At 29.1% G+C, this 27,526-nt stretch overlaps 1 protein-coding gene across 1 annotated transcript in view; it reads left to right on the top strand.

The window, feature by feature from the left end:
- LOC100205553 (intraflagellar transport protein 122 homolog) overlaps nucleotides 1–13,473 on the top strand; it is a 73,863-nt gene extending 60,390 nt beyond the window's left edge. Inside the window, exons 33-46 of the mRNA XM_065818275.1 lie at nucleotides 4,837–4,923; nucleotides 5,310–5,345; nucleotides 6,100–6,166; nucleotides 8,834–8,912; nucleotides 9,047–9,120; nucleotides 9,220–9,320; nucleotides 9,602–9,702; nucleotides 10,536–10,617; nucleotides 11,323–11,406; nucleotides 11,502–11,613; nucleotides 12,074–12,116; nucleotides 12,244–12,332; nucleotides 12,780–13,039; nucleotides 13,183–13,473. Of these exons, the coding sequence (XP_065674347.1) occupies nucleotides 4,837–4,923; nucleotides 5,310–5,345; nucleotides 6,100–6,166; nucleotides 8,834–8,912; nucleotides 9,047–9,120; nucleotides 9,220–9,320; nucleotides 9,602–9,702; nucleotides 10,536–10,617; nucleotides 11,323–11,406; nucleotides 11,502–11,613; nucleotides 12,074–12,116; nucleotides 12,244–12,332; nucleotides 12,780–13,039; nucleotides 13,183–13,266 (1,299 nt within the window). The 3' untranslated portion in view covers nucleotides 13,267–13,473. The remainder of the gene's footprint in view (nucleotides 1–4,836; nucleotides 4,924–5,309; nucleotides 5,346–6,099; nucleotides 6,167–8,833; nucleotides 8,913–9,046; nucleotides 9,121–9,219; nucleotides 9,321–9,601; nucleotides 9,703–10,535; nucleotides 10,618–11,322; nucleotides 11,407–11,501; nucleotides 11,614–12,073; nucleotides 12,117–12,243; nucleotides 12,333–12,779; nucleotides 13,040–13,182) is intronic.
- Nucleotides 13,474–27,526: the final 14,053 nt, after the last annotated feature.

Below are 27,526 nucleotides of genomic sequence, written 5' to 3'. Positions count from 1 at the left end.
GTATTCTTTATGTGACAGATTAGGGCTTCCAATAGCTGGTGAGTTTTAACTTAAACAAAACTTTGTTGTTTACTTCCAATAATAAATATTTGCAAATTTTTTTATGTTCCTATTTTAATGATGGTGGTAACACTATAAATGAAACATATATCCAATCTATTGCAAAGTTAGCATCTGCTAAGGTTGTCTCTCTTTAGTTTGCTGACTTACTTCTATAAATCACTTATTCAATTCTGTATGGGATACCGTTGTTATATTTAGGTTAATTCTTTTAATCAACCCTTTTATTTTATGGACATGGTCTAAAAACAAGTTGTACCATATAGTTTATAAAATTATATTGTATAGTTTGGCATGTTCAAACTCCTAGGATTGAAAAAGAAATACAAACTTACATGCCTTGTCATTGTAAGGTTGTATCTCTTTTCTACAAACACTTATCCTTATTGCTGCTTAAACACGGTATTATCTGTTGCTCTACCAAATCATACTTTTGTGTGGCTTGCCATTTAGTAAAGTTGCATTCATATTTTTTCACCCTTAAAAAACTTTTATTCATTTAGTTTTTTCTCTTGAACATCAATGCTTTAGAAATCTGTCCCATTTTCATGTTATCCTGAATAATAGGGTTTATAGCTTTAAGTCTTTTGTTGTTTTATTGCTGTTCTTTACTTTCTAGTTTAACTCCTAACTTAACATCTTAACTTTCTAGTCTAACTCCTAACTTAATTTCTTTACTTTCTAGTTTAACTGTTAACTTAATTTCTTTACTTTCTAGTTTAACTCCTAGCATGAATTTTGGTTGGTCGCAGCATTGTTTTTCAATGATAAAATGAATTTAGAAATTTTGACAGCTCGTTATTTTAAACACAATTACTTGTGGGACTTGGAACTTGGTTCCTCTCTATTCAGCCCTCAGAATTAGGGTCAGCATTCGGCAATGCCAACCTAACTGCTGACCTAAAAATGCTTGAAGTCCGCAAAAAATTTTCAACCTCATTTCCAGGTTTTATGGTAAGACCTTTGTATCAAATTTTTTTTGCCAACCTGATGCTGACCTCTAAAAGATTGAGGTCGGCAAATAATTGTTGACCTTATTTGTCCTAATTACGAGGGTTGTCTATTTTTTACTATTATTATTTACTAAAGCTTTATAATATAATAATAAAAATATCATTTATATATTTCTTTATAAGATTTTTCACTGCTTTTTTTTTTTTTTATATATTTTTTTTATATTTATTTTTTAATTTTATTTTAAAGTATCTAGTATTAACAGAAATTTGCATAAATATTATGCAAATTTCTTTATTATTTTATATTACTATTTCTTAATCATTCTTTCATATTATTAAACAGATTATAAGTAGCGTATTTTATCCACGTGTTTTATCCATGTGTTTTATCCATGTGTTTTATCTACGTGTTTTATCCACATGTTTTATCCACGACTATTAAAGAGGTTATAAGTGTCTTTTATCTACGACTATTTAAAACCAGGACCTATTCAATTGGCACATTTTGATAACTGAAAGCAGATTTAGTTAACCTTTTATTTTGGCTAGTTTTTAATTTATCTACTTTAATAAGTTAATTAAAACTTGCTAATTCCAAATACTGAAAGCATAACTGTTTTATATTATTTTATATTAAACAGAAAGTAATATAAGCAGTTTTAATAAAACTTTAATTAAAAGAATTTCAAACATCAAAAAATAACAAGTTTTTAATCTAAATACTCTATTAAAAAAATTTTTGAACTGGCTCCTTTAAAGAACATGCTTAACTTTGAGTAATAATTTAAAAAAATATTTATGACTTTTCATACAAAACTTATTTAAATTATTTTTTAAATAACCTAAATTATGAAAATTGTCAGTTGATTGAAAATAGAAATATAGAGAATGACATAAAACAACATGGTCAGCAACATGACATAAACAAGGTCAGATCCAGCAGAATAAAAATTACATAACAAAAGAAAGTAAAATGAAGTAAAATGTCACTTGGCTTTGTCAAACTCTATTCAAGTCATTGAGATAAGCACCATACTCACTACAATATATAATATGTATTAGTGTCAAGATCTTCGTAACCAGTCTTCGAAGGTAACCAGCAATGATACTAAAGCCATTTTAGCAACATCTGTTAAACTAGATTCTAATATGTTCAAAGAATCAAGTAATTACTTTCTTTATGCATCAATTGCCCCCAACAGTTTATGCAGCTATAACCAACTTCACTTTCATGAAAAATTGAAGAGTTCACTTTCATAAAAGTCTAAATCATACTGTAAATGTAGTTTTGATCATTCAATTTTAGTTTTTTCCAATACTTGTTGAACCAAAATAAATTATGCACCACCAGCATCATGACGCAACTTGCTAAAAGCTTTTTCAATAGGGTTGGATGTAAAGCTATCAACTTTTACAAATTATTGTGTTGTACTTAACTGATATTTTGCTAATTTAACACACCCTTTAAATGTATGGGCTCTTGTTTTAGATTTTTCAAGAGTTTTATTTCTTTTGTTTTCATTAAAACAATTCATATCCTCACACATTTTCATTTTTGGGTCTCTTAACCTTTTATCATCATCAAGTTTGTGAACAAAAATTTTTAAAGAATCAATAAACTTTTTTAAAAATAAAACAGTTCTTTTAACGTTGATTTGGTCAGTATTAAGATGTGTTGATAATGCAAAAGAATTTCTTCTCAAAATATTCTCAAACACAAAAAAAGATTTTGTTGCTCAACAGGTTTTAGAAAGATTAAAACTGTATTTAAATCTAAAAAAGTTGCAAATGCTTTACTTTCTAAACAATAAAATTTACTAAGGTCATCCTTGCAGCTACATTATCATCAATGTTCCTAAACCGTATTTCCTGATTCTTTTCAGTAATCCAATTATTCCTTTTATTTTTCCATATATGAACATAATCATAAAGTAAAAAAATGTTATCTAAAGTCAACCATGGTTTTTCTGCAATAGTTTTAGAGAGAAAAACTTAAATTGGACTTCTTACTATCACAGAATTGCAACACAATTTCCATTTGCATTTGAAACTAACCTAAATATACAATTAAATAATTCACACTGAAAATCTGAATTAAAGTAATATATTGAAATCATGCAAACTTTAAAAGGGCTACACCAAAAAGGCATTAAATCATGGCAGCTAATATTGTTTTGCTAATTTGTCTGATTGATTAACAAATTTCACAAAAAGTACTCCACTGTTTTATCTTTTGTTTTATGTTTGCTAAACACACATAAAACAAATTTCTTTGTCATTTCTTAATTTAGAAGCTTTAAAGTAAATTTAGAAGCTTTAAAGTAAATTTAGAAGCTTTAAAGTAAATTTAGAAGCTTTAAAGTAAATTTAGAAGCTTTAAAGTAAATTTAGAAGCTTTAAAGTAAATTTAGAAGCTTTAAAGTAAATTTAGAAGCTTTAAAGTAAATTTGGAAGCTTTAAAGTAAATTTGGAAGCTTTAAAGTAAATTTGGAAGCTTTAAAGTAAATTTAGAAGCTTTAAAGTAAATTTAGAAGCTTTAAAGTAAATTTAGAAGCTTTAAAGTAAATTTGGAAGCTTTAAAGTAAATTTAGAAGCTTTAAAGTAAATTTAGAAGCTTTAAAGTAAATTTAGAAGCTTTAAAGTAAATTTTTGTAGAGTAAAAACATTGGGAAATTTTTAATCGCTTCTGATTCATTTATAAAGGGCTCTCAAAATAGCAAGAACTTGTTTTTTTCTTAATAATTTAATATTTGTTATATATCTTATAGCTTCAATAAAATTCGACCATTTGTTTAAAATAGTTACATGGTCTTTTTACAAACTTGTTACATAGTATAAGCATTCGCAATGATACACCTTATATTTTAAATTAGAAGAAATATTTAGTATAATCCTAATAAAAAACGTAGATAAAAAAAATCAATAAAATAATTTTTTAAACAAATTTATAAAATAATAACTTTAACAAAATAATTATTACCTTGGCTACAGTAAAATTCATTTGATTAAAAACTAGTTGTTTTTAACACATTTATAGACAATTTTAGTAAATCTTTTGTTTTTTTGGTTAAATACTAACCGCATCATTATAATGCAAATTGTCCATGGCTGTAAATATTTTAAGTTGATCAGCTTAAAAAGTTTACAGCCTACATTTTTTGCACTGAAGTTGCTGAAGCTATAATCCCTAATTTTTGTGGTGCAGGCTGCAGTACAAGGCTAGAATTAACACAATGAAATATAGATAGAGGAGGAGAGGGTCATTCTTTATCATAAACATTTATTTATTTGAAATTTACACGTTAATGTTCAGAACAAACAACATTGTACTTGCTATCAGAAATGTTATTTGTTAGAATAGCATGCAGCCACTTTATACCTTCTTCTTGATTTTTTGGTAATCTGTAAACAGCACTTTTTTTTTGTCAGTTTTTTTATTAATTAGTAGAATAGTTAGTAACACAACACTTCAAAGACAAAGTTCTGTCTTAGGAAAAAGTTTATTATTTTTCAACATTAAGTAAATCTATGTAAACTGCACAAACTTTTGCAAATTCTTTTGAACTAATCATTCTCCAGTTTTTCTCATGGATTACACGGTTAAGAGGCTTAGGTTTTAGATAGCCGTGGTTTTATCTTATTGGGTTATATTTAATATATGTGTTTAACCTATTGGTATTTTTATATTTATTTTATTGCCTTTATTATACTTAGCTTATACATATGTTTTATATGAAAATTACTATAAATACTATAAAAATACTAAACTTGATTATACATATGTTTTATATGAAAATTAAGTTTTATCTCTTTGTTTTAGTACAACTATGCAGCAGAAATTTATTTAAAAATGGGTGACAAGAAAAAACTTGTGCAGCTCTATGTTCAGTCACATCAATGGGATGAGGTGAATATTTATTCAAGTTATAAATTTGTTTAAAGTTTTTTTAGCTTTATTTACTTATGCAGCTTTTTTGCTTTTACCGTGTATTAAAAATTGAGTTGCATCTGTTTTATTTAGTGTAACATGCTGCATCCACTTTTGCAAGCAAAATATTTAAAATTTGGGTTTTTAAACACAATTAATAAAAAAATAAACTCTACAACTGTTTTTAGTATATTATTTAAATTCACTGTATTTTGAAATCCACTTTTTTTTAATATATTACAATAATCTTTTATAATACGGCTCACCGTAATCTTTTTATTGCATGTAAATTATCAGGTATTAATAAAAGTAAAAAATACAAAAAGTATATAACATGTAACTAATTTTAATTACTATTTTTTTAGGTTTTTCATCTTGTTGAGAAACATGTTGAGTTTAAAGTAAAAATTTAATTTGTATCTATAAATTTTTAATGTTTATGTTGTTTTTACTTGCTTTTAGTTAAATACCTAAATATTTTTAATTCAAAAACATCTATGAAAACTTTCTTAGGGGTCATTGCACAAACAAAAAATATTTAGGAGAATGATGTCATAAAATCATAATAAAATGAGGATGAGTAAAGCTGGGGGTTAATTATTTTATTTTTTTTAACATCTTTGGTTCTAAACTTGTGTGGTTTGAATCAGTTTCTGTATTGCAATATTCTTAATAAATATGACATTATGGAAGAGTTGAGATAATCAGAGAGTTTCTCTCAAAGGCTTATGGTACTCAGATCAGTTCACGTTTCTCAGATTGTTTAATGGTATTAAGATTGATTTATGTTATTCAGTAAATTGTACTCAAGTTATTAAAGATTTGTTTATTTTGCATAATCATATTCACTAATTTGTTTTTACATTCATCTTCTGGACACAAAATAAGTATTATAGTTTGTTTTTCTTGAAAAATCAAAAGATTTTTTGAATTTTTAAAATAGTTTCACATTGAAGGAGTTAGTAGATTGTTCACATTGAAGGAGTGAGTAGTGTTTACATTGAAGAAGTGAGTAGTTATTTACATTGAAAGAGTAAGTAGGTTGCTCACATTGAAGGAGTAAGTAGATTTCTCTAAAGGTTGTATTATATTGTTATGCAATGAACCCTTGTACCAAAAGTTTTTTTTTGCTTTTAAATTTCTGTAACTTACTAGGATGACGTATATGTACCTTATGCTCATTGGCTTGCAGAAAATGATAGATTTGATGAAGCCCAAGAAGGTTTTGTAATTTTTACAGGAGTTTATTTCTTCTTTATAAATGAATTATGCTGCCATTGTTATCTAGCAAGCATACATACTAAAACCTCAGTATATATGCTTGTAAGACAACAATCAAAAGGCTCAGTAGTTAAATGTTTTGGAGCCTTTAATAAATTACTTTTAGTTTTCATTACTTAATTGCTTTTATAGATTAACTTTATTCTGCTGTATATTATGTGTACACATATATACACACACGCACTATATACTGCAGAATTAGCTTTTATTAAGAATTAACTTCAATTAAGTTTTGTTATAAAATACCAAATGCATTTTTATTATTTAAATATAAATGGATTGAAATATTAGCTCAAAAGTTTTATATAATTTTATATAAAGTATTATATGTTTATATATTTTATACATACTATATTTTGATAAAGAAAAAAAAAAGCTTCATTAGGTTTTTTTGTGCTTTTGAAACAAAAACATTCTCTAGTTTATAAAACTCTAATTGTATTAAACATAAAGGTGTTTAATATAACTGAATTAACAAAGTTTTACAAAAGAGCAAATTACATGGTTATAAAAAAGTTTAAATTTTTTGCTATGCATCCTCAGAAGTAATTTATTTATTTATTACTTGGCACTTAATTGTAAATGCTTCGAAGATGGTGTGTGACTTTAGAAACTTTTGTAAATGTCTTTAACAAAATTTAATCTATAAAAGAAGAAATTAAAGGAAAGAATAAAGAAAGTAATTTAAAGTTATAAATAAAAAAAAGTCATTAAAAGTCTATAAAAAATCATTTTAGAAACTTAACAAAAACTTTACAATCTAGCTTTATAGAGTGTACCAAAAGAAAGTTATTGCTTTAGTTAGTGTTGTTCTCACAAGAATTACAGTAGCTTGCAAAACAGCTGCTTTGTTTTAAATATCAAATCTTACATCCTATGTATAGATTGTGCACAAAAAGGTAGATAGAGATGGGTTGTAGTAGTTAGATAAATAAAGCTTGTTATTTAGGTGATGTGTGTTAATCAGAGTGTGGAGTTAAGAGGTATCATGATCAAAAGGAAGATGAGACAAAGAATTAAATATTAGGAGCAGTTTTTCTTAAAAAAGTAAATGAAAACATTAGTGATGTACCAATAGCACATTTGTGACCAATGCCAATACTGATGCCGATGGATGGGAAAAGGCTGATATTGATGCTGATAACGATGAATTAACTATTTATTAAAATTTTGAGAATATAAAACTATACAACATGGAATCAGTACTGGTAAACAAATACTTGTATCCAAAGCAGATCCAAATCAGATCCAAATTATTATTTCAAACGATATTAGAAAAACTCAGTTAAAAAGATATACATTTTTTAGTTTTTTTTACAATGAAAAGAAGAGTTTCAAAAAATAAATACACTTTTAGAGGAACGCTTTTTATTTCAATTTTAAAAAGAAAATGATACCGAGATAAGCAGTTTACTTCTTTATTGATTTATTAGTAGTTTAGATATCTAAACAACAATCGTATAGAAATATAGTAGGCTATACTTGAACACATAGATAACAATGCTTAAATAGATTACTTTTAAGTATAACAATAGAACAACGCTAAGTAAAGTTATTTTAAAAACAACATTTTGGTAATAAAAGTAAAAGTATATTCAGCTATTAAATTAAAACTTATAAACATCATCCTAAGAATAAACAGATTTGTCTGTAAACTAAGTCAAAATAAAGAATTTCTCAAAAAAACTTTAAGTAACACATAAAGTTTAGTTTATTTAGTATTTAATTTTATTGGTTGGAAAGTTGGTAAATTTATAAAAAAAAGGCTGACACCGATTCCTATTGTGCAAAAGTGGCAGATTAAGCCAATGCCGATTATTTGGTACATCACTAGAAAAAAATTAAATGTATCAAATGTGTTAGATTATACAAATTATTAAAATATACAAAAAGCTTGAGTCAAGAAAAAATAATTAACATCTAGAATGATCCTAAGGTTCTTTCCCTTTTAATAAAAGTGTGTAATTTGAACATTGTTAGACTCGATTTAGTAACCAAAAAAAGTTGTAGAATAGCTTTCATGACTATGGCCATCCCTTTAGCCAACATTAGAATAACTCAGAATCTTAATTTTAGTATAAATATTTTTCTTATCATAATCTAATGTTTTGTTTAATCTTAGAATATAAAATTTTACTTTATTCTTGTAATCGTAATTTAAAATTATAATTTATATTGTAACTTAGGATCCATTCATTGGTAATACCAAGTAGAAAAGCTTTTAAGATTTTGGGGCTCTAATGACAGGTTTTGGGGGGCCTCCAAACCACTTGCCACAGCACTGGTATTTTGTTCTACCTATTAAAACTCGTTGTTACCTATTAAAACTAGTTTTTCAGAACATTAGAACTTTATTATCAAAAATATTATGTTACGCATTGCACAACATGAAAGCTTCTTGTTGCTTTTATACATTTTTATTTGTTGTTTATAATCAGAACATCTGCATAAATTATATTTGTACTTTTTTGTTAAAATAAAATGTGAAATTTTTTTTTTTTGATGAGCAAAAAAAATCGGCATAAACTAAAGTGGTAATTTAACTTGTATAATAAATTTGTAGATTTTGTAGTTTTTAAATTTATGTTGATGATATTTGTTTATGTAGCTTTTCACAAAGCTGGTCGTCGAACAGATGCTGTTAAGGTACTCGAACAACTCACATTAAATGCTGTCATTGAGAATAGGTAAGTTGACTGTTTATTAGAAAAAAATATTTATTAACAGTTCAAAAACATTGTTCAAGTTAACTTCTTAAATATATAAATAAAAATTAATAGTTCAATTTTTATTTATACATTTTTTTTACAAAAAAATTAAGGTTTAATGATGCTGGTTATTATTTCTGGCAACTTTCAATGCAATGTTTAGATATTGCAGGAAAAAAAGAATCAGGTAAAGTTTAAAATTAAATGGTTGTAAACAAAACTTTGTTCAAAATTGCAATATTTACATTAATTCAAGTTGTTTAAACAATGATGGCTTTTTATTTAGGTGAATTAAAAGAGGTTGAGGACAGCATTCTTGATAAGTTTGTTGAATACCAAACAAAGGCTGAAGTATATTATGTATACCATATTATTCAAAGATTTATGGTATGCAAAATTTATTTGTGTGTTTATCCAGGCAAATTTATTATTTTTGTTTGTGCATCCAGGAAAAAAAATACTTAAATTTAATATTGCATTTTAGAAGTTTTTATCGATAAATGTTGCATATAAACTCTATTTTTAATGAATTTTATCATTAAATGTTGTATATAAACTCTATACTTTTAATAAATTTTAGGACTTGATTTAAGGAAAAGATTTGAGTTGTCTTTATTTATGGCAGAAGGTTTATCATTTTTGAACGTTGTTTTTTTTATTGTTATTAGGAAGAACCATTTACATCAAAAACATCTGAAGCAATATTTAACATGGCACGCTTTTTAATTCATATGTTGCTTAAAGATACTCCACATGGTGTTTCAAAAGTGTATCTTTTTTTATCACTGTTGTATGCATGTTAATAGTTGTTCAAATAAGTTGCTAGGTTAAATTCAATTATAATTTCTTAAAGTTGTTATTATTATTGTTAATAGTATAATAATCAGAGATGTGGAGTCCCAAAAAGGACTCCGGATTTTAAAGTCACAAAAAGATTACTTCATCCTAGTTTTTGATATCCAAGAGTTCTAAAAATATAAATAAGTTTATGGATTACTATTAGGAAAAAAATTAAGACTTTTAGATTAGAGGAACAATCATTTTTTGAGCCCGGAATCCTTAGGTATAATGGCGGCAAGGACTCCGGGACTCCAGGACTCCGGGCTTAAAAACAATAAGTTTCGAGTCATTAAATCTCATGAATTTTTTTCTTATAGCAGATCATAAGCCAAAAAATATGTTTAGAGCTTCTGGACACTACAGACAAGCCGGAGGGACACTACAGACAAGCCGGAGTCCTTTTGGGACTTCGCATCCCTGATAATAATATTAATTGTTTGCATTACTATTCATTTGTTATATTTATATTATTACTAAATTAAAATAAATATTTAAAAAGATATATCAGTAAGCTTGTTTTATAGTGTAAAAAATGTTTTGTACCCTTTTGAAATTTTATAGTTGCATTTGTTAACTATGGTTTAAAAACTTCTAAATAATACAAAAATTAGATAGAGGAAATATTTCAGGAGAACAACAATATCTGTGTGAGATATGTATTTTGTAGAATAATGCTAGAAATTTTATGCTTCTGATTTATAAGAATATATACGTGATTACCAAAAGTAAAAGGTTTACTGTTTTCTTTTACATTATAAACAGTCACGCACTTTTTGCTATTGCAAAACAAGGTAAACTTTTAGGTGCTTACAAGCTGGCACGCTATGCATATGATAAATTGCAGGTTAGGCTATTTTCTTTTTCTTACAGCCAACTTTTTTTTTTTAGTATAAATTATTGGCGAAACTTACGTTTTCAGTACTAATTAAAAATCCTTATATATAATATATAATAATACCTAATATATACATGCCCGCTATATTAATGCCAATTGCATTGATGTTATTGTTATCTAAAAGTTTGAGTTTATTGAAATACTTTATTTTAAATTCGAATATACTCTGATTTGAATTTTTGTCTCGGAAATTAAGACAAAACTGATGCATAAATAGTTAAAAATATTTTTTAGGGGCAAGGGAGCTTTTTTTATTTGAAATTTATTGGAAGGGGGGGAGAGAGAGGCTTAACTTATAGTTTCTTTATCTTGAAAATAATGTCTACACTATTTACATTAGTTGTAAATCCCACTCTTACCCTACCATGTGTTCAGCAGTAGTTAAGTTAATTAATAATTTCAAGAGGTAAAGTGGAAAAGGAACATTTAAGTTGTTTTTATTATTTCTTTGTGATCCAAAAGTTATTAAAACCGCTCACAACAGTCAGGGATATCAGATTTTTTATCAGATTTATCGCAGAAAAAAGATTTAGACTTTTTATCAGATTTACTTTATTTTTTATCATTTACTTCCATGGACTTTTTATTAAATAAAAAGGTTTAATTGCTTGTTTTCTTTATTTTGATATTTAATAAAAGCAATAATAATTTTAGTCCTTGCGAGTACCAGAACGTTTTCAAGAGAGTGTTTATCTTGGCTCTATAGCGATACGATCTAAACCTTTTCAAGACAATCCAGTATGTGTTTGATTTTTTTTAACTTTTCTTTTCCTGAAGCTTAAAGAAGTGGTTTTGTGAGGTGTACGTTACTGATTTTTTTTTAACAAATTTAGGATCTAATGTCACTATGTTATCGATGTTCAGCAACTAACCCACTATTAAACAACAAGGGAAACCAATGTATCAACTGTTTTCAACCTTTTATTCATTCCTTTAGCAGCTTTGGTAAGATTGGTTAATTTATATCTTTGTGTTGTTATTTAAATATATTTGGTCTACTCGATATTGCACTTGTTTGAAAATATATATTTTTTAAGCAACTCATTACATATTAGTTTAAATCGGATTTGTTGTAAATAGTTTTGTCGTATGTAACTACCCAAATGTTTATAAAGATTGTATAAGATATGTAACTACCCAAATATTTATAAAGATTATATAAAATATGTAACTACCCAAATATTTATAAAGATTGTATATAATACGTAACTACTCAAATGTTAATAAAGATTGTATAAAATATATAACTACCCAAATGTTTATAAAGATTGTATGAAATATGTAACTACCCAAATGTTAATAGAGATTGTATAAAATATGTAACTACCCAAATGTTAATAAAGATTGTATAAAATATGTAACTACCCTAATGTTAATAGAGATTGTATAAAATAGTGTGCTTTAGAGATTCTTCCTTTGGTTGAGTTTGTGATTGAAGAAGACATCAGGTATCGCTGGTGTTGCTTTGTTTAATTTAATTTTAATTTTTTTCATTTAGGAAAGTAGAGTTTAGACTAAAATTATATCAAAGTATTTTTAAGTATTAAAATTTGACAAAATTTTAGTTTCTTTTAGTGATGAAGAAGCTTTAAAACTTATCTCTATGGATAAATTAAAAATTAACAAGCAACGTAAGCAACGGAAACAAGAGTCAATAAATTCAAGTATGTTTTAATATTCTAATCAAAATAACCATTACCATAAATGTTAGACTTGTCTAAAAAAATTAACTATATATTCAACCAGATATCAAATACACACAATTCTATTAAAAGTTAATTTGAATGAAAATATATAATTATTTTAAAGTTTTTACTCGACTAAAGTTTTTAGTCGACTTTTAGTCAATTAGTAGTAAGGTCGTAATCGATTAAATCGACTATTCGATTTTTCAAAGTCGACTAAGTTCAAATTTCGAATAGTCGACTTTTATTCGATTTAGTCGAAGTCGATAACAACACTAGTTATTTGTTGTTTTTTAAGTTACGTATAATTTTTTGTATTTAAGTTGACACATGTGTCAACATTTTTAACCATTTTTAAATGATGGTTTTAACCAATACAAAATAGAAGATTGAGAAATTTATTTAAGAAATGCGTTTTTTTATTAGAGTTTCAATCACTACGTCTTGACGATAATCCAGATTCTGAAGATGATGAAGACGACGGTGATGACCCATTCGCTACAAAACTAATGTCTTTTGAACAGGGTGGCGGAGATTTTTTTCCTGTGTGTGTTGGACGTACTGTTCTAAAAAAATTGCAGCGAACAGAAGTTTTTGTTCGAAAGTGGACGCGTCCTTTGAAATATCAATACTTTCGAAATATACTTCCAGATATCAGAATAACTATGTGTAAATCTTGTTACAAGGTTTGTTCCTATTGTACTTTGTGAATCCTTTGTTATTAAGCTTATGTACTTCAAAAGTAACTTTCAACTTTTAGAATTTTATTTTTAAATTTAGAGAAAAAAAATTTTTCTTTTTTTTATAAATAATTTTATATCGTTTGTAGTTTTTCCATTCGGAAGACTTTGAGCTGTTAATGTTGCAGAATGGTCATTGTCCATTCTGTCGAGCCAAACAAGAAGTTGTCTAATATGAAGCACTTCAGTGGTTTGTCATTTTTCTTGATCATCCTGAGCTTTTTGACAAAATTTAAACATAAAGATTTTTAAGACGAAAATTAAATACCAACCAACTGTGTCACCATACAAACCAACTGTGTCACCAGCAAATATTTGTTAAATTGCTGTCAAGTGTTAAGGTTTTTAAACCTGTGCTTTTCGATAAATTTTAAAAAAAACTAATTTATTTACTTATATCATGAACATTGTATATATAACACATTATATATATATATATATATATATATATATATATATATATATATATATATATATATATATATATATATATATATATGTATATAATAAACAATATATTAAGTATTTAGTGTATGTTTTAATCATAGTCAATAGAGATCCGTATTGCTACTCTTTGCTTAGCTTAACTTTGTTTTAGATAAAAATTCCATTCAAGCTATTTTAAGTTAAGAAGTGTTAATAGAATTTTTAAAATGCTTATGCCATTTTCTTGCTTTAAAAGATGTTACCTAAAAGTCAATTTAATTTCATATCGCATCATCGATCAACATCTTTTTTAAAGATGGTTATATAGTTTGTTATATATATATATATATATATATATATATATATATATATATATATATATATATATATATATATATATATATATATATATATGTATATATATATATATATGTATATATATATATATATGTATATATATATATATATATATATATATATATATATATATATATATATATATATATATATATATATACACAGTATAGGACAAAACGAGTGCAACCAAATAATGCTAATTTAGTTTCTTTATATAAAAGTGCTGCATTTTTTCAATTTAGAGAAATAACTACGTAACTGTTTAGAGACAAAGTTCTTCAAGTTTTATTCATCACAAAGTTCATTATTTGTACACGAAAATTAATAAATTAATCAAAAGTATTAAAAAAAGTTGATTTCCTTCTGGACAAAACAAGTGCAACTCGACAAAATGTTGACCAAGCTGTATTTCGCTATCAATATTTCCTGGCGAATCCTTTGTTGTCGATCACAGCCTTGCATCTTCGAGGCATAGATTCGATCAGGTGATCAATGAAACTTTTTGGAATCGCTGCCCAGGCCTTTTGGATTTGTTCAAACAGTTAATCCTTATTACGAACACCTTCACGAATAATTCTGCAGTTGACGATCTCCCACAGGTTCTTGATAGGGTTGAGATCTGGAGATTGAGGCGGCCAACCCATCACCGATAGGTGGTTGTCTTGAAACCACTGCTTGACTACTTTTGCAGTGTGTTTCGGATCGTTGTCTTGCTGAAAAACCCATTTTATTGTCATATTCCATTCAGCATGAGGTAACATAACATCTTTTAGGATATTTTTATACATGAAACGGTCCATTATTTCATCGTTTCGATGTATTGGACCTAGACCGTTAGCAGAAAAACACCCCCAGACTATTGCATTGCCTCCACCATGCTTCACGGTCATATGGCAGTAACGTAAATCGAGGCGTTTTCCGGCCGGTCGACTTACACGGCAAATGCCATCGCTCCCAATGATGTTGAACTTCGACTCATCACTGAACAGGACAGTTAGCCATTTCTGCACATTCCAGTCAATATGAGATGTAGCAAACAGGAGTCTTTTCTTCTGGTTTTTTAGTGAAATCAGCGGTTTCTTTGCAAGCCGTCGAGAAAACAATCCGGCTTCAACAGCACGTCGTCTGATTGTTCGGTCCGATACAGGCAGCTCTAATTGCTTTTGTATCTCAACTGATGATATGCAGGGATCCTTCTTGACGGATCTGACGATCATAGAATCCTCTCTAGAAGTGGTGGAACGCAGTCTTCCACCTTTGTTATCTGCTGCCAACTTCCCCGTAGAACGATATTTGGAACATAGTCTTGATAAGGGACATTCCACTTACGTAATCGCCAATAATTTTCTATCTTAATTCCAATCCAAGACTATCGGGAGCCATTTTTGCACTTGAAGTCATAAAAATAATAAAAACAAATAATCACGCTTCTCGAGGCTTACCGTGTTACATTTACCTTGTGATGATACAATAATGCTCTGTGGAACACAACGTCTTGGTTGGATGTGGACTGTATAGATGTAATGAAACACTTGTTGTATTTCATTTCTTGTATTGATGTTCTTTGATAAAACACTGTGATAAACTCACTTCGATAAACTGTCTTGATAATACTGACTGATTGACTTCCATATACTGACTGAATTACATGTCGATTTACATGTCTCTTATATAGTAAAATGAACCTGTTCTGGAAGATTCTAGATGCTTCTTTTCGATGCTTCTGGAATTTCTGGATGCTTTTGAATGTTTCTGGATGCTTCCAGATGCTTCTTCTGGAAACTTCTGGAAGCTTCTGCATGCTTCTGAAAACTTCTGGATACTTCCTTTAATTATTAAAAAACTTCCGTGACATTGACACGGACTAGACTTAAGAAAATGAAACAAACCAAAAAAGTTGCACTTGTTTTGTCCGCTGCAAAATGAAACTTGTCAACGAAATTCTGCCTGTGTGCTGTCGCCTGTCAGCTGATTGCTCATGTCATGGTATGCTATGACTCCAGACTCCTGAACTGTTTGCTATATATATATATATATATATATATATATATATATATATATATATATATATATATATATATATATATATATATATATATATATATATATATATATATGTGTGTGTGTGTGTGTGTGTGTGATATATATATATATATATATATATATATATATATATATATATATATATATATATATATATATATATATATATATATATATTATATATATATATACACATTTGTATTGGGGACATCGGACTAGTTGGCAGATAGGGTAAGTTGATGAACTGCTGAACGAACGTTTATCTTCAGAGCCTTTTATCAGAAAGTGAAAAGATTACACAGAACCTTCCTAATTGATTATTTCATCATTCTCTATAGTATTGTTAGGATTCGCGCATGCGTATAGGAGGTATTAGGATTTATGTGTTTTTTGGACAAAAACGTAACTTTTGGAACATCGTTTCCTTTTACTTTTTTAACTTTACAAACTAACCCCGGTCTCCCCTACTGGGTAAAACAAACAACTAAAGAACAAAAAAAGTTATTTCCAGTTTTTTACTTAAGAACTTTTTGCTCAAGAATTCGCTTGGTTATGTTTCTTTGTTCTCTGTTACTACAGCACTCTAATGTATACTTTTTATCTTTATGATTTATTTTTATTAAGTACTAATAAGTGACGCGTAAATTTATTTTCAGGGTATTTGATGCAATATCTTTTTTACTAGATGTATAAACTGAACCAAACAAGTTCTTACGAATAAACCTTTTTAGGCACCGATTCAATCCCCTTAGGTTTCCAGCCAATTATAACTAAGTATATAAATTTTTGCTTTTAGAGAGACTGTGCCATTGGTGTAAAGTGGGACGAGTGTAAGTAGAAGTGGGACAAATAAATTTAGAACAACAATTTAACACAAATTATTAAATAGAAACTGATAAAATCATAAAATCCTCCTAATCGACATAAAAATGTTCAAGAGCTTTCACCCATCGAAATAATCAAATGGCGACGGGAAGAAGCGAGACATAATTAGTTCTTTTTTCTATCCCACTTTACTTTAATTTAACACTTTTTAAGATACATTTCAAAATTTGGGCTTCTTGCGCACGCAGGGAAACAAAGCAATTTCTGCTAAACAGAAGGGAAGAAATTTAATTGTTTACATTAAATAACAGTATTTAGGCACTACTCCTAATTAGAAATTTCATACTGTCCCACTTCTTCCTTATGGCTAGTTGTTCGGTTTTCCAAACAACTAGCCTAAAGGCGAGTTGTTCGGAAACCAGGACAGTTGTTTGGACTAACTTAAGGTTTACACAATTTATACAATATCGGACTAACTTAAGATTTATACAATTTAACTAGGAGGACAATGATTGATGTCAATATTGATTTCGGTATCCATCAAAAATAATGAAGTTGTTAAAGAATTTTATATGAAAATTTTGTTAAAGCATAAATTTTCACATATTTCAAATGTTTTGATGAGATTCCGAAATAGTCCTGAAGTTTTATTTTGTGTTTGATATATTCATTCTTAAATGATATTCAGTTATTGTTATACCATCATGCTTTGTACATGGTGGAGTTATCCTAATTTTCTTATGAGTTATTTTCGGAGTATTTAGTAGTTTTTATTGTTTGTTTTTGTTTTGTTTTTTCGTCTTTTTATAGTTTTTTTTGGTAACTAATATTGAATTTTTATCTTTATTTAAAAATTAGAAAATATTCCAAAAATTTTTTGGTTATTTTACTATTCAATTTTACTAGATTGCTTACAAATTTTATCATCTTGAGACAACTTGATAATTTTTGCAAAAGTTTTTTCTAGCAGCTAAATAGCGAATAAAAATTATAGAGTTTACATTACGCTTACTCATTTCCTGTAAATTTTGCTTCCCGGAAATTTCTGTGATCCCGGCATTATTTTTGTTTTATTTCATCAAAAAGCATAATTAAGAAATAATTATAAAAAAGTGGTTTCTAGCTCAAATATTAGTACACTAATCTAAATTATTTTTTGATTTAAAAAATAATTACTGGTTTATCAGTTAAACGAATTTTTTTCGTTACAAGTCGCCCATCAAAACTAATTCAATCGATATCGGCTTGCTGCTTATTAATGCAAGTATATTGATGGCTTAATCCGCAAACAAGATAACTCTAACTTTTTTTAAAAAATGATTTTTTCACGGTAACAGGTTTTCTTACTTTTAAGACATCATGGTACAAATGCATCATTTTGTTTTTAGTTATGATTTTAAATACATAAGTATAAAAAAAAAACAATAAAAATCCACGTAAGTGTATATATGTGCATTAGGGTTATGACTTTTTTTCAACCCCATACTCCGTATAACCCCATACTCCTAGTTTGATGAACTTTTACCTAAAAGCACGAACTTTTTTCAAAAGATATGCAAATAATAGTTAATATTTGATATGCAAATAAAAGTTAAAATAAAAGATATGCAAATAATATTTATTATCTTTTGAAAAAATTTCACCCCGCCATTGAAAAATCGATTTTGACATAAGTACTACATTGTATTACATAATAGTACTTATGTCAAAATCGATTTTTCAATGGCGGGGTGAACTTTTTTCAAAAGATATGCAAATAATACTTCATTTCGTGCTTTTAAGGTAAAAGTTCATCAAACTACAGTACAGGAGCACGGGGTTAAAAAAAAGTCATGACCCTAATGTGCATATAAAATACTTTTATGTTGCTCGTGCACAGTTTGATTTACTGGAGTTATCGCGTTTGCTGAATAAGCCGTTGATGTGTTGTCTAAACTTTCGTAAATTAGTAAAAAAGTAAATTTCAAAAATATAAATGCTTTTATGTGGGTTTTGTAAACAGCAAAGGTTTTATTTTTTATTTGTTTGACATTACAAATAGTAGCATCTTTTCAGAGACAAACCACTTTGAATAATAACGTAAATAAAAAATTCCGCTTTCATTATAACAAATCTCGTCCATTATTTACTGAGTTATTGCTAGCTTCTTCAATGTATAACCTGGTATAAATTTTAGCTGCTTCTTTTATTCCGTGTTTGAGTTTGACAATAATATGAATTGATATTTGGTTCGTGATTATAAGCAATTGAGTTGTTTAAAAATTTTAGCAAACCAAATAAACAAGGGCGGATTCATGGGGGGGGGGGGGGATTGGGCGATTGCTCCCAACCCCTTTCTTAGATATTTTGAAAAGAATATTTTTTTTAGAAAATTTGCATATTTAACTGAACAATTTTTTGAAAACGGTAAATTAAGGAGGTTGTTTAAATGTGATAAAGTTCTATAAGTATGGTGGAAAAAAAAAATCGGGCTGATGGTATATTGATATATAACGTAATTTTATAGTTGCATAGAAATAACAATATTTTTAAAATATCAATTTAACAATCTTGAAATTTTTCTCCTTCCCTCCAGTTTACTAGATATTTTGGATCAACCAATCCTTCCTTATTATTCCTAAATAATTTGGATGCACCAAATAAAGACAAAATTTTATTCCCCCCCTCCTCCCTCTTACTAAATGGTCTTGATCTGCCCTCGCAAATAAATTGATATTTCGGCGTTATGCTGCACAAATTGAAACAGTTTATTATCTGCAACATTGTTTTTTCCTGTCAAGTTGTTTAAGATGACTATCAATACACGTGTTACGTCAAGTAAAACAGGATTACTTTTTGTCAAGCATTTCTAGTCCAACTTTTATTGGTTTTAGCGATCTAACAATAAGGAACACCGTAACCTGCTAGATTTTTTTTTTTTTCCAAAATCACACTTTGTTTTGCTAAACCATTATTTTATTTATTGTACTCATAACATGAGATGGGTTTTTGAGTATTACCATTTTTCAGACAATGATTTTGTAATGAATTCAGTTTTTGTTACGACATTTATGGAAAAGCCGTCCACCATTGCTAGCTTTGAAAAAGTTTCCTCAATAGTTTACTGATTAACGAAACGATTTTTAGCGCATTTCAAATTATCAACAAAAAAATATATTGCTAAAGATAGTTCTAACATTGCAAAAGTTTATACACAGTTCATTTAATACAAAAAATACCTAATTTTTCAATAACACAATGCAGCAAAAATTTTATTAAAAAATATTTTGTGTTCATGAGGGTTTATTATTTTTACCTATTAAAACGAAGTTTAATAACTTCGTTATTAAACTTATCTTTATTTATTTCATTTCTTATTACCAAATTTGTTTATTTTGTTACGTCAGAAATTATTTCAGAGGAAATTGTGGTTCATTGCGTTCGAGCTTTTTGGCAAACTGGCAAACGTTTTTTTTGTTAAGTTCATTTGAAGCTTGCTACACTTACTTGAAACATCTTTTAGTATGATTCGCCTGAGAAACTCATCAACTTTATCGTCAAGTATAATAGCTATAAATGGAATTATTTTTTTGTCTGTTTAAAAGCTTTTTAAAAAACCATTCAACTGTCTAGAAACAATTTTAAAAACTTTAGTTTGCCAGGCAAAACAAGGTCGTGAATCATGGTTTTCAGTCTCAGCCAGCTTGTATTTTTGAAATCAAATTTTTTTTTTTCGTAAGACTTCTGAAACATTTAATAAAATTTTTTTATCCATTAAGGATTTAGCTCTTTAAGAACAATTTATGTTTTCACACCACCTATGGCAACAAAAATAATTTAAATAATTTTTATTAAACAATCAAGTGTTCCACTGATTTTTTTCATAGGTTGCTCGTCTAGGAGGAGACTAAAAATTGCCACATCGCATTAAATTATTTAGCTCTCACCCTTTTGCCTCCGATTTAAAACTACCTTGATTGATGTGGAGAGTATGTATTATTATATAGTATATATTCTCCACATGTATAAGAGGATCAAGTTCTTTTCTTATCTCCGTTAAATAATCTAGAAAAAGCAATTTTATATGTTATCCATCTGATGACACCTGTATAACCTTTTATTTCTTTATATCAGAAATATAGCATAAGATTGTTTGCATAATGCAGATGCTGATGAGCGCGCCATGAACTCTGATTTATGATAACAACTTTTAACCATACTAACTTTGTCATCCCATAGTTGATCTAAGAGGTCTCTTGTAAGTGTAATATATAGCGCAATAGATAGCGTAAATAGTAATTGAATTTGAAAAAAAGGGAGCAAGTCAAAATATTGGGTTTTAACTAACCTTGGAGGTTTAAATACAACTTAGCAATGTCACAATGTGGAAACAAAGTAAAGAAGCTGCGGAGAAAACATAAATTGGAATATAACTGACCTTGGTGGGTTATCGTTAAAATAACTTAGCAATGTCACGATGCAGAAACATTTTACTAAATAAATTTCCAAAATAAGTAAAAAACTTGTTGAACATTTAGAACATTCAATGAATTTTTTGACTGATGAAGTTAGGCACCCAACGACTTTCAGCTTTAAAAGTGAATGTGTTTATCAGCATTTTAAATATTTTTTTTGTTGGTGTCCTGCTTTATTTGAGCGTTTTGACAAGTGCTCAAAAACAGGAACAGATTTAAGAACAGGTGAAATCAATGATTTGATACTTGTTCCTCTTACCTTTAGTGTGTGATGTTACAGCAACTTCTCCGGCATAAACAATATTAATATCTTTAGAATAATAACTGTAAATCGCAATAATGTTCAGTTTTTTTCTTAAGCAATGTTTAAATTGTTTTTTATCCAGTCGTTTTACTTGAAAAAACATTAATTTTTAGGTATTTTTTTAATTATCTAATATTAAAAAAATTTATTCTATGCAGCTTATAAGCCAAAACTTTTATTATGAAATCTTTTAAATGATATTTTAAATACAAGCTGATTATTAGAGATGGGAAATGAACCGAACCAGAACCGAACGAACGGAACAAGGACCTTACCTACCACCAACCAGAACCCGAACTTTCGTTGTTACGGAACTAAACCCAACTTGAACGATTTCAAACCCAAACTTTGAAATTATTTAATACGAACCGAACGAGCTGTTCTTACCCTAACCAAACCAAATAGATATTTGGTATAAATAATTTTTAATTTGGTGTAAATAAACTTTTCAATTTGCACATCATTACTAAGTCTAAAATACAGAACATTACTAACCGAAACGGATATGGTATTAGTAAACATTGGCAATATGTAGGTGTTATCAATGTTTTAATTTTTTATATCAATCTATTTTTTAATAGTTAAATAAATTACAGAGTACCGATACGAGTAAAATTAAATTATCTCGTAAATGGAATAAAAAAAGATTAGGAAAAATCAATAGCAGACGAAGCGGCTTGCTCAGTTTTATAAATAATCAATAAATTAATAAATACCCACATCTCACAGGTATTGCATATTGCAAACAATATCAAACTGAGCAGCGTGCAAGTTTGACAATTAACTGATTATTAAATGCTAAATATAGACCTTAGTTACAAAACAATTTATTTGAATTTTGAATAACTGTGAGTCATCATGTTGTGATCAAGAGGTTGTCATGGAGTTTGCCGTTTGTAAGCAGTGTAGACTATGGTTGTCAGTGTCAATTGATCGTAATAAATCTACAAAGACATAATGCTCATCCAAATGATCAATACACTACCTGGACAAATCAAAATGATGAGCAGTCCTGTACATGAATACTAAAGACCTTTATCCTTTTTCGTGTGTGAAGGTTGATTGGGCTTGTCAATATGCTCAAGCAATGATTAACATTGGCTCGACGTATGCATTAGTGTAACTTTAGGATATCATGTGTGATTAAACAAAGTTTTACATTGAATGTGATTGAAAGCTGATAGACGAATTTGCTGAGGTTACTAATGTCGCAATAACAGCTGGTCATAGGACTAATGTCATTCTGAAATACTCTTAACAGGCTTTTACAACACATAGCATTAACAGTAGTTATTGTCTGATAAGTAATTGTGTTGCATTATTTGAGTTTATTGAGTCTAAAACTGGCATTGGCGTAAAAGCAAAAAGTACTTAAAAATCTTTTGTCTCAGACTATAACGAATGATAATTTGTGGCTGATAATGGAAGTAATATGAAGTCAGCTTATCGCAACGATGTTAGACTTTACTGTACAGGTCATAATCTGAATTTAGCTGTTAAAAAAAAGGCTTTGAAACTTTCTGGTGCTAATTTAGTATATGATATGATCACACCCTGTAAATATCCATGGCTAACATCACCCGAAAGGACCGAACAAATCCTTTTAGATGGGCATTATATAGACCTAGTGTGAAAATTTAGAGCTGTTTTTGAAATCTTTTAACTACGTCCGAGCCATTTTTTTCATTTTTAAGTTATATACTGAAAATAACCAAAATCCAAGATTTTCCAAAAAAATAAACAGCTCAAAATCATAAATTACAGTGATTTTTTTAAGTTGTAGGTATATAGAGATCATAATAAAATAATTTTAAGTCATTTCAAACATCCCAGAAGGTCAAATAATTATTGGAAATTAAAAAAAATGAATTTCATTTGAATTTAGTTACTTTGTAATGACTAAGCATCAGCAATGATTTTATGTACATGTACGCATGCACACACGCACGCACGCATGCATGCACTAACTTTTCAAATTAAAAAGGGTTAAATCCTTCCCTGTCATCCCCCTTCCATTGGCATAAAGTACACAATAAGATTATGTACACAAAAAAATTGTGTACACATAAAGATTATCATGAAATTTATGAAATAAAAAACATTCATAATTATTTTTCCTTGTTGAATGAAGATCATTTTTTAAAATGAAGACATAAAGCATCAAAAATGCCAAATAAAGCAAAAACACATGAAGAATGCAGAAAGTCTGTTTGTTTTCTTTGCATGAGGAAAGGAGACCGAGAGTTAAATGACTTTATCATTGGAAGAATTCACAAATTGTTGAAAATAGACATTGACTTTGCAGATGAAAGAGTCCCACAGGCTATTTGCAATGCTTGCCGAACTCTCTTGCAAAAAAGAGATGCTGGGGGCATGAGTGTTTCACTTCCTGCAATCTACAACTTCTTTGCAATCATTGTCAAGCCTTTGACACGAAGATCTGGTCCATGTGACTGCCTCATTTGCCAAATAGCAAAACTCAAGCTCAACCAGAAACATCCCTTGGCACCAAAAGAACAGAACAGAAACCTTGACCAAGGTGAATCTTCTAAGCCTGGCCCTTCACCAAAGTCCCGCTTACAGTCATCAGAGAAAAGATGCGCACAATGTTTGTCCATTCTTGCAAGAGGTTTCAGACATTCATGCACAATCGGAACAAGACACCAAAACTTGCAAGCATTGGTCCAGTCAGATCCTGTTGGTGCTGAGCAAATTGCATCTGCCATCATCAGCTCAAAGGATGCATCTCCAGGAGGAACTGTCCGGCTGAGTCAAGCAAGAGGAGGGCAGTTATTTCCATTAACACCAGGTAATAATAAACTTCTGTGGGAATCACTTTTACTCATAACTATTGTTGTTGTAATCATTCACAAGTAACAAAAAGTTGTTAAATTTATTTCATTTGCTTTTTAGGCCCAGCATCTATACGCAAATCAACCAGTTCAACACTTACAATGCAAAGCTTGTTAAATGTTCAGTTGAACACAGGACTATCCAACACGGGAATGCGACAACTTGCCTCAACACTTAACAAAGCAACAGAAACTCGACTAGTTGAGCCATTTTTCCAGCAAAAGTTTGCTGCTGAAGGAAAATCGTTGAATGATTTCTTTCAACTATCAGTTGTCAACATTTCAGCAGAAAAAGGAAAAGCTGAAGAGAAGAGAACAATCATTCACTGCAAAAATCTTGAGAACTTAACCAACAAGGTGTTTTTGTCAAGGGAATACGGCTCCAATCATTTTGTCAAGCTTGGTATTGATGGAGGAGGATCATTCTTGAAAATGAGCTTAGCAGTTATCAAGGTAACTGATGAAGATGATGAAACAAGAAGTCCTCAACAAAAAAGTCTTCGCTTGCTGACAAGCTCATCTGCCCGAGACACAGGTGTCAAACGGCAGCTCATAGTTGCCATCGCTGAAAATGTTTCTGAAACATATGAGAACGTCAAATTGATGATGAACATCATTCAATTAAATGATGTTTCTTTCTGCATTTCATGCGATCTCAAGATGGCCAACATCATTTGCGGAATTCAATCCCATTCAAGCAAACACCCTTGTTGCTGGTGCAACATTGATTCTGACAATCTCTCAGAATGTGGAACATCCAGAAGTTTCGGATCAATCAAGGAGAGATTTGAAGCCTATGTTGCAGCTGGATCGGATACAAAATCAGCAAAAGATTTTGACAATGTAATCCATCCACCACTGATTAAAATGGATGACTCAACACTCATTTTGGATGTGATTCCACCAATGGAACTCCATCTTCTTCTTGGAATTGTCAATCATCTTTTCAAGAATCTTTCTGAGTTATGGCCTGGTGCCAAAGAATGGCCAACTTTGCTGCACATTCAGCTCCAGCTATACCATGGCGGACACTTTGCTGGCAATGAATGTTATAAGCTTTTGCAAAACCTTGACATTCTCCAAAGAATGGCAGAAAAAGCTTGTGCCTATCAAGCATTTGGTTTCATTGAAACTCTAAGACATTTCAAAGAAGTTGTCACTTCATGCTTTGGAACAACTCTGCAGGAAAATTATAAAGAAACGATTCAGAAGTTTAAAACTGCTTTCCTATTCTTGCCAATATCGGTGACACCTAAGGTCCATGCTGTTTTCTACCATGTTTCTGAATTTGTAGAAAAACATCAAACCTCCCTCGGAATCTTCAGCGAACAAGCAACCGAAGCTATGCATTCAAGGTTCAAGGTTCACTGGGAGCTGTACAAGCGCATCCCAACTCATCCAGAATATGGAAAACAACTCTTCAATTGTGTTGTTGACTATAACAGCAAGCATCTGTAACAAACAACACCTACAAACTCAACTTTTTCAGAAATATATGTTTTGGACTAAAAAAAATTAGAAATCGTAAATTTTAGAATTTTTTAAGAAATTTAAAAACTGTTTTTGGATTATGCATTTTGTGAAGAAAGCTTTTAATTCTAGTCTCAAATTTGCAATATGTAAGAATCTGTTTATTTTTTATCATAAATATTGTCCAGACCAAGCAAGTTGTGAAAATATACTTTATGGAATTTTACACTTTGTGGTTATTTTACCATAGAACGTTAAAATGAGAAAAATGGCTCTGACAAACTTTTGGATGTTTGAAATGACTTAAAATTATTTTATTATGATCTCTATATACCTGCAACTTAAAAAAATCACTGTAATTTATGATTTTGAGCTGTTTATTTTTTTGGAAAATCTTGGATTTTGGTTATTTTCAGTATATAACTTAAAAATGAAAAAAATGGCTCGGACGTAGTTAAAAGATTTCAAAAACAGCTCTAAATGTTCACACTAGGTCTATATAATGCCCATCTAAAAGGATTTGTTCGGTCCTTTTGGGTGATGTTAGCCATGGATATTTACAGGGTGTGATGATCAAGACTTTAAAGGAAGTGGCAGGCTTCTTTGAACATAATGGGAAAAATTTCACATTTACAAAGCTACTGTGCAAGTATCACACAGCAATATCCAACATTCTCTGATGTATCAGTGGTTCAGCAGACAATGACAGTATGCGTGATTTGAAGGCAGAAAAAAATTTTCACTCATCTTTTCTACAAGGTTTCAACACTTATTGTTTCTTGTTATAAATACTTGTCTTTCGTCAATGCAGATGATCACAATTTTGTTTATTTAGAGATGGATAGTGTGAAAATAACCGTGAACATGGGCTTCTGAAGATTACATTGGTTGCTAGAAAGTTGTTGGCTAGACTAAACCAGAAACATTAGAAATGCTGATATTTCTCAAATACAACATGCAGCCCATGCAAGTTGGCTACTTAAGCTACAGTTATCTGTGTTCAGAAAGTTACAGCTTTGTTGTTTTGTGTTGTAACGTTTTGTTTTTTGAACTTTTGAAGTTACAGTCTAGCTACTGCGACTCTAAAAAGCATCGCAAATTATTTGTCCTTTTTCATTGTAATTGTTAAGTTTTGCGACTAATAAATAAACAGTTAAATTGATATTTAAGACTCAGTTTGGATACTGCCTAATTTCAAAAAATCGAACCGAACTCAAACTTTAGTTGTTGAACCCAAACTATGGTTAAGGCCAAACCGACATTAGATCTAACCGAACCAAACTTTACAGAAAAGGTTCAATTCCTATCTCTACTGATTATGCCTTATTGTGTATGTGCAAGTTATTCTTATTATGTATTGTTCAAGAAAATAAAGTAAGAATATTTATTGAAAATCATAAAAAACTACGCTATTTTCATAAATTTATAAAAAAACGTCTAAATATAATAGAAACAATCAATATATGCTAGTTTCCAAGACTTTTACAGAACAACTGAAAAAATACAGGACTAAATTTAAATTCAAAGACTTTGCAGGATTTGTGTGAATCATGTGTCCAGATCTTCGAAGAATAAACGCACGCTTTTTCAATGAATTTAAATATCGAATTATAAAATTGTTTGGGTGCTAACATATTCCGTCTAAGTTTTTTTAACAACTACTTTTGAATGCATTTATTTCTGAATTCAAATACAAAAAGAG

Source organism: Hydra vulgaris, chromosome 14 (genome assembly GCF_038396675.1).
Source record: "Hydra vulgaris chromosome 14, alternate assembly HydraT2T_AEP".
In the NCBI taxonomy this organism is placed as follows: domain Eukaryota; kingdom Metazoa; phylum Cnidaria; class Hydrozoa; order Anthoathecata; family Hydridae; genus Hydra; species Hydra vulgaris.
Note: the sequence above shows the minus strand (reverse complement) of the source record. Positions and strands in the feature narration are given on the sequence as shown.